Source organism: Panthera tigris, chromosome B1, assembly GCF_018350195.1.
Source record: "Panthera tigris isolate Pti1 chromosome B1, P.tigris_Pti1_mat1.1, whole genome shotgun sequence".
Taxonomy (NCBI): domain Eukaryota; kingdom Metazoa; phylum Chordata; class Mammalia; order Carnivora; family Felidae; genus Panthera; species Panthera tigris.
In genome coordinates this window covers 68,761,816-68,771,293 of record NC_056663.1, presented here as the reverse complement: position 1 = coordinate 68,771,293, position 9,478 = coordinate 68,761,816, and the positions used below count along the sequence as shown (strand labels likewise).

Sequence of the window (9,478 nt, the reverse complement as noted above, 5' to 3'; positions counted from 1 at the left end):
AACTATCTGGAACTTATATTCCGTTCCAAGGATAGCTGAACCCGTATGGCTTACCATGATGTCCAGCACCTTGGAAAAAACCCAGCTCTGCCAGCGCTTTCTCAAGGAGTTTACACTTCTGATAGAACAGATCAACAAAAATCAGTAAGCTTCAAAACTCTGAAGCCTTTTTTGCAACTTCCATGGCCAGTGTCTGTGGTGTATGTGACATGCCTCTTCCTGCATTGACTCATCTGGTTGTATTTTCTTCCATTTCTCCAAGGTTTTTTGCTGCCTTACTGACTGCAGTGTTAACCTACCACCTGGCCTGGGTACCGACTGTCATGCCTGTTGATCACCCTCCCATTAAAGCCTTCTCAGAGAAACGCACCTCTCAGTCAGTGAACACGCTGGCCAAAACACATCCATATAATCCTCTCTGGGCACAGCTGGGTTAGTACCTAATTTGACTATTCAGAGACTCTATGGGATGGAATGGAGAAAATGCTAGAATTTTTTGTTGATGTTGGCTCTCCATCCCGGAGATTCAGGAGTTGTCACTGGACAGGCAGATGATAGGAGACTGGCCCACAGGGTCTAGTTGTAGGGCAACCCCTTCCTCTCCTTCCCTGCCGCTGGCAGCTTTGTTGTGCTCTTCTGAATTGGAACAGGTAAATCGTTCTCCCATACCACAGTGGCAGTTCACCCTAGAGCAGGGTTTCTTAACCTCAACATTATTGATATTTGGACCAGATAATTCTTTGTGGGGTGGGGCTTGGGAGGGCTATCTTGTGCATTTGGGGTATTAGCAGCATCAGTGGCCTTTGTTCACTAGCTACCAGTGAAAAACCCCCTTCAGAGTTGTGACAATCAAAAATGTCTCCAAACATTGTTCCTGGGTGGGAAGACGCTCTCTGGCTGAGAACCACTGTCCTCAAGGATGGGCTTGGTTGGAGAAAAATAGGAGAAAAAGAAAGTAACATACTATAATTTTACTACCTTTACAACTTTAGCTTGAGTTAGGAACCTTGTCTTTCTCTATACCACTTCCTTGCAGTTAGATGGTGGCATTTATTTCCTCAAAGCTTTGCACGTAGGCATGGTGCAGAAATCTAATGCTTTGGCATAGTTGGTTATAAAGTTTGGGACTTGTGAGTTCAAAGTGGCATATTTGGGTTCATGTGGACAAGAGGTCTACTCTTGGACCTCTCACTCATCAATCATGTAGAGTAACACAGTTAAACTTGCTGCCCACGCTGATCCAGATCCTATGCTAGATGCCAGGGATATGGGGTTAACACACACTGCTTAGCTTGGGGAAGCTAGCTGCTTAATGGAGGTGGCAGATTTGTATTCAGATGATCTCAAAACATCCTGATTACTCCTTTGATAGGAGAAGGCTGCAAGACAGAGACAGTATAGTGTGAAGGTTAAGGGTATAGGTGCCACAGCCAGACTACCTAGATCAAATCCAGTCTCCATGGGCAAGTGCCTTAACCTCTCTGTGTCTCAGTTTCTTTATCTGTAAAATGGGATGATAATAGTTAATGGTTGCTGTGGGATTTACTTCTATATAAAGCGCTTTTGTTATTTATGCTGCTGATGAAAATATTAATGTTAGAGAGGCACTGGGAGACAAAGTGAGGGGATGGAGGGGATTTTCAAGGAAGGCTTGCTTAAGGAAATGTTAAAATGGCATTTTCCAGAAGTACGGACTAGGGAAGCGCACTCTAATCTTAGAAAATGGCATGTTATAATAACAATAATGAAAACTTGACACTGTGAACCAAGCATTGTTTTAAGTGCTTTTTGTATGTATTAATTAATTAGATTCTCATTCCAAACCTATTATTATTTGTCCTCACATTATAGATAATAAAGATGTCTTGCCCTTGTGACCCGGATTTAAGAAAGAGAATACATGTCTCACAGTTAGGGGGATAATAGGTACATGTTAAATGAATTAATTAAAGAATTTATGGATGTTAAAAATGGACTTAATACAACCAATCAGTACCGAGCTCAGAAGAACTCAGAGTATGCCTCACTCTGGATTATACAGTTCTGGGGAGGACAGAGCATTGTTGTTGTTATGGAACAATAGTCTTGAAAAAATGCAGTATCGTTAAGTGGCAAAGGGAAGGGGGCTAGATAATAAGGAAACATGGTGTTTCATGCTGCCGGGTCACCCATTTAAAAACAATGCTAATTAAACATTGTGCATTTAATTAGATGAATGTATTTATAATTAGACACGCTTCGCATTTGAAATTTAAATAATTGAGAGCCTGTGTTTGGCATTACAAGGCAACGTCCCTTCCTATGAGCTCATAGTCGTGTAGTAGGTCATGTATTATTGAAAGTGTCCAATCCTCCCCTCCCCCAGACCATCCAGCAGGGGTCTGGTGGTTGACAGAGCAGAGTCTTGTGATAGCTTTGTAAAGCCAAGTGTAAATGCTGGTTGAGTTTCCATCATTACAAAAAAATCAAGCAGCTTCAGTGGGGGAGCCACTTCCAATTATTATTATTTTTATTAAATATTTACCAAGTCCCAGTAAATAGGAAAATACAAATTTCTGGGAATATACAATGGTGCGGAGGTAATTTTATTCCAGGTTCCTAAGTTGTAGAAAAGACTCTATTTTGAATTATTTCAAAGGCTTATCTGAACGCTTGCCAGAGCAGGTGCCACTGCTGTGCCCACCTCTGCCTGGCTCCTTGGCATTCTCAGGAAAGTGGGGAGAGAAGCTGAAAGCAACCAGCCCTTGGGGTCTATCACACCCTCACTGGCCTGCTCTCCAGGAGCTCAGCCATCCTCACCCTGCCTAACATGAGCACTCTACACAAGGACTTTCCAAAGCTGGATCACCAGCCATTAGTGGCTTGTGGAAGCAATTTTGTGGGTCAGAAAAGCATTTAAAAGGGTCAGTACAATAGAAAATATCAGAGTGACACAGGTACTGTTTTGTAAAATGTTTCAGGGGATGAGTGAGGTTTCAGTATAAAATGTATTTCTGTCGTGGGATGGGTACGCATAGTTTGAAAGGCAATTTCTTTCACCGCTGAAATTATAATGAAAATAACTTTAAAAAATGATACGGAGAAAATTCCCACCTGCTCAGAAATTAAACAACCCATTTTAAATAACCCAAAAGGCAGATAATACTTCACAAGGGAAATTAGAAAATATTTTAAATTAAATAATAATAAAGATAGAATAAATTACAATGTGTGGGCCTCGGGAAACACTGTAGAGGGGAACTTTGTAGCATACACATTTATTAGAATGTAATCTAGGAGAAAGTGGCCCTTTAAGATCCTTGGCTTCTCTCCTCGTCTCTTTTTAAAAACAATTTCTTTCAGTTCCTCCCTCTGTTTTGGTTTCTCCCTCCATATTCCCCCCACCTTTCCCACCCTTTCTCTGTCCTCCCCTTATAGCGCTCCTACGTTCTCAGTTTCTCAGCTTTCCGGTTTCTATCTATTCACTGTCCCCTTGATAGTTTTTCATGTCCCCCTCTGTGGGCGTCACCCTTACTGCTTTCCTCACCTCTTTTTGCTTCTCTCAGATTCTCTGCTGTTTGTACCTCTTCACCTCCAACCTCCTTTCTTTCTCCTTTCCTCTCACCTTTCGCTCTGTCTTCCTCTCCTCCTTTTGGACTCCCCTCTTTATGTTCTCTGAGCCAGCTTTCCCTTCCTCTGCCTGCTCTTATCACTCCTTGCTCCATGCTGGTTGTCTCCTTCCCTTTGGGTCTCTCCTCTCCCTGCACCCGGCTCCCTTCCTGCTTTATGCACTCTCTGCCTTTCGTCTGTCTCCTTTACCTTCTCTCGTTTTCTTGCTTTTTTTAAGTTTAAATTTTATATATTTTTTCTTTTGAATATATTTTTTAATGTTTCTTTTTAAGAGCGAGAGAGCGTGTACAAGTGGGGGAGGGGCAAAGAGAGGGGGAGACACAGAATCTGAAGCAGGCTCCAGGCTCTGAGCTGTCAGCACAGAGCCTGACACGGGGCTCAAACCCACAGACCGCGAGATCATGACCCGAGCCGAAGTCGGAAGCTTAACTGAGCCACCCAGGCGCCCCTTTTTAGTATTTATTGATTTTGAGAGAGAGAGGGAAAGGCAGAGAGAGAGAATTCCAAGCTCCATGCTGTCAGTGCACAGCCCGAAAAGGGGCTTGAACACACAAACCGTGAGATCATGACCTGAGCCGAAATGAAGAGTCGGACGCTCAAGTGACTGAGCCACCCAGGCATCCTTAAATTTGTATTTTAAATTGTGGTTTAAAAAAAGCCCAGAACATAGCATTTATCATCTCAACCATTTCTAAGTGTACAGTTCAGTAATGTTAAGTCTATTCACATTGTTGTGCAACTTCATTTTATAAAATACTACTCATGAAAACAAAGGAATCTACTCTAAAATTAGTGGCTTTGTCAGTCCAGGGCTCAAAAAATTGTCTTCCAGTTGAAGATCCAGTAAATCTGTAATATTACAGGTCTCTTATTTTCATGATGCATTATTTTATGAAGACTGACCCTAAAATAAAGGCACTGTTTCCACACACAATTGCTGTCATTACTTTATACAGCTTAAATTATTGTAGATTGTATTTTTTTAGATTTTTCAGAAATGTTTATTTATTTTGAGAGAAAGCGAGAGAGAGTGAGTGGGGGAGGAGCAGGAGAGAGAGACTCTCAGGCAGGCTCTGCTGTCAGTGCAGAGCCTGACTCAGGGTTCAAACCCACAAACCGTGAGATCATGACCTGAGCCAAAATCAAGAGTCAGACACTTAACTGACTGAGCCATCCAGGCACCCAATAAATTGTATTTTTATTTTATTTTTATTTTTTATTTTTTGTTTTTTTCATGAATACAATTTATTGTCAAATTGGCTTACATACAATACCCAGTGTTCATCCCAAGTGCCCTCCTCAGTGCCCATCACCCATTTTCCCCTCTCTCCCACCCTCCCATCCACCCTCCCATCCACCCTCAGTTTATTCTCTGTATTTAAGAGTCTCTTGTGGTTTGCCTCCCTCTCTCTCTGTTTGTAACTTTTTTTTTTTCCTTTTCCCTTCTCCCATGGTCTTCTGTTAAGTTTCTCAAGATCCATATATGAGTGAAAACATATGATATGTTTTCTCTGACTGACTTAATTCACTTAGCATAACACTCTCCAGTTCCATCCACGTTGCTACAAATGGCCAGATTTCATTCTTTCTCATTGCCAAGTAGTAGTCCATTGTATATATAAACCACATCTTCTTTATCCATTCATCAGTTGATGGATATTGAGGCTCTTTCTATAATTTGGCTATTGTTGAAAGCGCTGCTGTGAACAATGGGGTAAACGTGCCCCTATGCATCAGCACTCCTGTATCCCTTGGGAAAATTCCTAGCAGTGCTGTTGCTGGCTCATAGGGTAGATTTATTTTTAATCTTTTGAGGAACCTCCACACTATTTTCCAGAGTGGCTGCACCAGTGTGCATTCCCACCAACAGTGCAAGAGGGTTCCCATTTCTCCACATCCTCGCCAGCATCTGTAGTTTCCTGAGTTGTTCATTTTAGCACTCTGACCAGTGTGAGGTGGTATCTCAGTGTGGCTTTGATTTGTATTTCCCTGATGATGAGTGACATTGAGCATCTTTTTATGTGTCTTTTGGCCATCTGGATGTCTTCTTTGGGAAAGTGTCTATTCATCTTTCTGCCCATTTCTTCGCTGGATTATTTGTTTTTCAGGTGTTGAGTGTGGTAAGTTCTTTGTAGATTTTGGATACTAGCCCTTTATCCGATAGGTCATTTGCAGATATCTTTTCCCATTCTGTTGGGTTGATTGTTGTTTTTGTTGATTGTTTCCTTTGCAGTGCAGAAGCTTTTTATCTTGATGAGGTCCCAGTAGTTCATTTTTGCTTTTATTTCCCTTGCCTTTGGAGATGTGTCGAGTAAGAAATTGCTGCGGCTGAGGTCAGAGAGGTTGTTGCCTGCTTTCTCCTCTAGGGTTTTGATGGTTTCCTGTCTCACATTTAGGTCTTTTATCCATTTTGAGTTTATTTTTGTGTATGGTGTAAGAAATGGTCTAGTTTCATTTTTCTGCATGTTGCTGTCCAGTTCTCCCAGCCCCATTTGCTAAAGAGACTATCTTTTTTCCATTGGATACTCTTTCCTGCTTTGTCGAAGATTAGTTGGCCATACATTTGTGGGTCCAATTCCAGGTTGTCTATTCTATTCCATTGATCTGAGTGTCCGTTTTTGTGCCAGTACCATACTGTCTTGATGATTACAGCTTTGTAGTAGAGGCTGTGCAACCACAAAAGACCCCGAGTAGCCAAACTAATATTGAAGAAGAAAACCAAAGCGGGAAACATCATAAATTGTATTTTTAGTAGCTTTCCTTGCTTTTTTTCCCCATTTATTAGTTATTAAAATGTGCAATGCCAAATGTTCAATGCATTGCTAAAAAATACTGTCATTCTGAGTGGCCTTTCTTTCCTCTGTGTTTTTTTTTTTTTGGTACCAGATTTCAGATATGTAATGGTTATCCTCTTTATTAACATTGAGACTGATTTAACAAGAATATCCCTTGAATTCCTGAAATGACTGATCCCCCTGCAGCAATGAGAGGTCTAGAAAGTTTTCTCAAACAGAAATACTCGTCCTAGCATCAGACTACAGTCTTGAGTTATTCTTTTGAATTCCTGAATGATCTGTCAGTTACAAAAGCCTCAAAGATAAAGCTTGATTAGCCTGTAGTCTTTTTATAGAGAGGATTCTTTAAAGTCATTTGTGTCCTGCCCTTTAAATGTTTTCAGGAGCAGTAGCTTTACACTAGGGAATACTCTCCAGAGGGGGTATTTCCTGATGGTTCCCAGGGGCAAGTACTTCCTGATGGTTCCCATAACTTTTTCCTGTCTCAATCTGTTGGTATAATTAGTTTTATCTAGTATGTGCTCTAATAAAAATGCATTCCCTTCTCTCTCTAGATGCATTCCTCAGATGAGTTCTAACTTCCTGAGCTCTTATTTATAACTGTTACCATGTACCTCCTCTCCTTTATTTAGTATCTTTGCAAGTTTTGATTTATTCCATCATTCTGATTATTCTCTTAATGGTTTCTAACTCAGGGTTGGTTATACAGGGATATAAACAGGATAAATCCACGCGAATCACTTAGCACTGTGCCTGCACACTCAGTAAATGTTGGCTGTTTGTTGTAATTGCCAGTATTATTATTATCAAAGCATTTCAAACAGTAATCAGATTGTCAAATGGCAATACTTTCAATAGGCGTTTAACAAATACTTTTGATGGAAAGCTTATACTGCTGGGCTCATTGACATATTTGCTCTTATTAGCCCTTCTTCCACCTTTAAGCTAAATTTTTGTGGTTCATTACATAGTTTTTAATCAACTTGTCAGGATATAACTTATGGGACGTGTTTTCTTCCAGTAGGATTTTCAGGTGAAGTAATGGAAAATAAATTCAGATTCATTATTCATGACTAAGTGATTTCTTCTTGTTAATCACATTGGTTCTACTTGGTGTGTGTGTGTGTGTGTGTGTGTGTGTGTGTGTGTGTGTGTGTGTGTATTGAGGGAATTCTGAGCAGGCCATTTCATTAAGTATTTTGAATTGATTCACTACACTTCTGTTCAGAGATCCCTGAATTTGGATTTTACCCCAAGGTCTATTGTCCTGGGATTGTTCTGAAAAAAATCCCATCATTCTTGTTTCCAAGATACAGTATTTGATTTGTATAGTGAGCTGAGGGAGCCAGCTCTAGTGGGGGCTGGCCTGCCCAGCGAGCTGTGTGGGAAGTCCTAACAAGCACAGAGAAGGGCCATGTACACCAGCACTGTGTCCATGCACCAGGAGCGGTGGGCCGCAGCCTTACGCTTTCCCTTCCAGAGGCACAGCTAAAACATGGTCATTAGTAGGAATTACCTCTTTGCCCCAGTCACGTGTGTGAAGAAGCAATCCTAATTTGGGAGTGTAAGTCTTCTGTTTTTCTCTTGTAAAGGCTGACATATCCATGACATGCTTGCCCCCAAACAACTTGGTGTGTGTTTTGCTCTCCAGGTGATCTTTACGGAGCCATTGGCTCTCCAGTGAGGCTGACTCGCACGGTGGTGCTGGGGAAGCAGAAGGATCTGGTCCAACGCATACTTTATGTCCTGACCTACTTTCTCCGTTGCTCTGAGCTGCAAGAGAATCAGCTGACCTGGAGTGGGAGTCACAGTGAAGGAGACCAAGTGTTAAATGGGAGCAACATCACCACAGCCTTGGAGAGGGGAGAAGTAGAGGAGTCTGAGTATGTGGTTGTCACAGTGAGAAGTGAGCCTGCTCTGCTTCCCCCCATCCTGCCACCCTCGATGGCTGAGGGAAGGAGCCCCAGGCCTGAGGGGCTGGGTGTGTCCCCAGAGGGCACTGACATTAGAGACCTGTGTCCCAAACCTGACAAAGAAGGAAACAAAAGGGCGGAGCAGAGTTCTCAAGTCTGCGGTGTGGAATTCCAAGAGTCAGCATCGGGCAGCTCCTGGAAGTCTCAGGGTGCATTTTGTGGGGAGGAAGAAAGTGAAAAAGAGGCACCACGAGATGACTCTTCAAGACTCTCCAACTGTGAAGGGTTGGGGGCAGGAGTGAAGATCGGCCAGCGAACTGTCAGTGAAGAGTTGAAAGGGGAGATGCCCAAGAAACTCTCAGACCGGTCAGCAGCCTGGCCTTGCCCTGACAGACATTCCTGGGAGAAGCCTCCCTTAGAAAAGGTCACTTTCCAAATTGGAAGCTCCGTATCTCCAGAGTCTGACTTTGAAAGCCGCACACAAAAAATGGAGAAGCGGCTAATGGCCTGTAGACAGTATCCAGAGTTAGCCTGCCATCCCTCAGTGGAGTCTGGGATGGCCGCTGACCTGGCTCAGGACCAGCAGGCTTCTCGGTGCTCCTTTACACCTGGCTTCCAAAAGAACATCCCCTGTCCTCAGAACCCGTCTTCTGAGAGGGATGAAGGTGAACTTGAGAGGGGTTTTGCTGAGGACAGAGGCGTCAGAAGCGAGCTTGTGGCAGATGCCGCTGGGCAGCCCGGCCAGTGTGCTGACACGTTGGCACCTGATGGCGGTGCCGCAGGAGCTGGAACGAGGATTCTGGAGAAAACAAGAGGTTTGTATCTGAAGGCTGCGGAGGGACCTTTGATACAGCCTGTTCCAAGCAGGTGTGCACAGCAGGACTCTGGCTTCTCAGGCGCTGCAGATGTCCCCTGTGGGGATGCTGACAGGAAGGCCAACTTCAGGATGGAAGGAGACATTCCCAGGAATGAAAGCTCAGATAGCGCTCTTGGAGACAGTGACGAGGAGGCATGTGCTTCAGCCTCGCTGAATCTAGAGCACAGCGATGACTGGACTGAAGGATCCTTGGAAGTGGAGCTGCCTCTGCCCAGGTAACACCGGCAGGCTGGGAAGCAGAAGGAACTGGGTTCCAATACTGGTTTTCTGACTTAACACGCATG

At 43.2% G+C, this 9,478-nt stretch overlaps 1 protein-coding gene across 6 annotated transcripts in view; it reads left to right on the top strand.

Moving 5' to 3' along the window:
- The window catches only part of FNIP2 (folliculin interacting protein 2), a 131,235-nt gene that overhangs the window by 96,446 nt on the left and 25,311 nt on the right, over nt 1–9,478 (top strand). For all 6 annotated transcript variants that reach the window (XM_042983685.1, XM_042983684.1, XM_007084218.2 and 3 more), the window contains 3 exons: nt 1–144; nt 263–432; nt 8,056–9,409. The exon at nt 1–144 is cut by the window's left edge and continues 3 nt beyond it. In XM_042983685.1, the coding sequence (XP_042839619.1) occupies nt 1–144; nt 263–432; nt 8,056–9,409 (1,668 nt within the window). The remainder of the gene's footprint in view (nt 145–262; nt 433–8,055; nt 9,410–9,478) is intronic.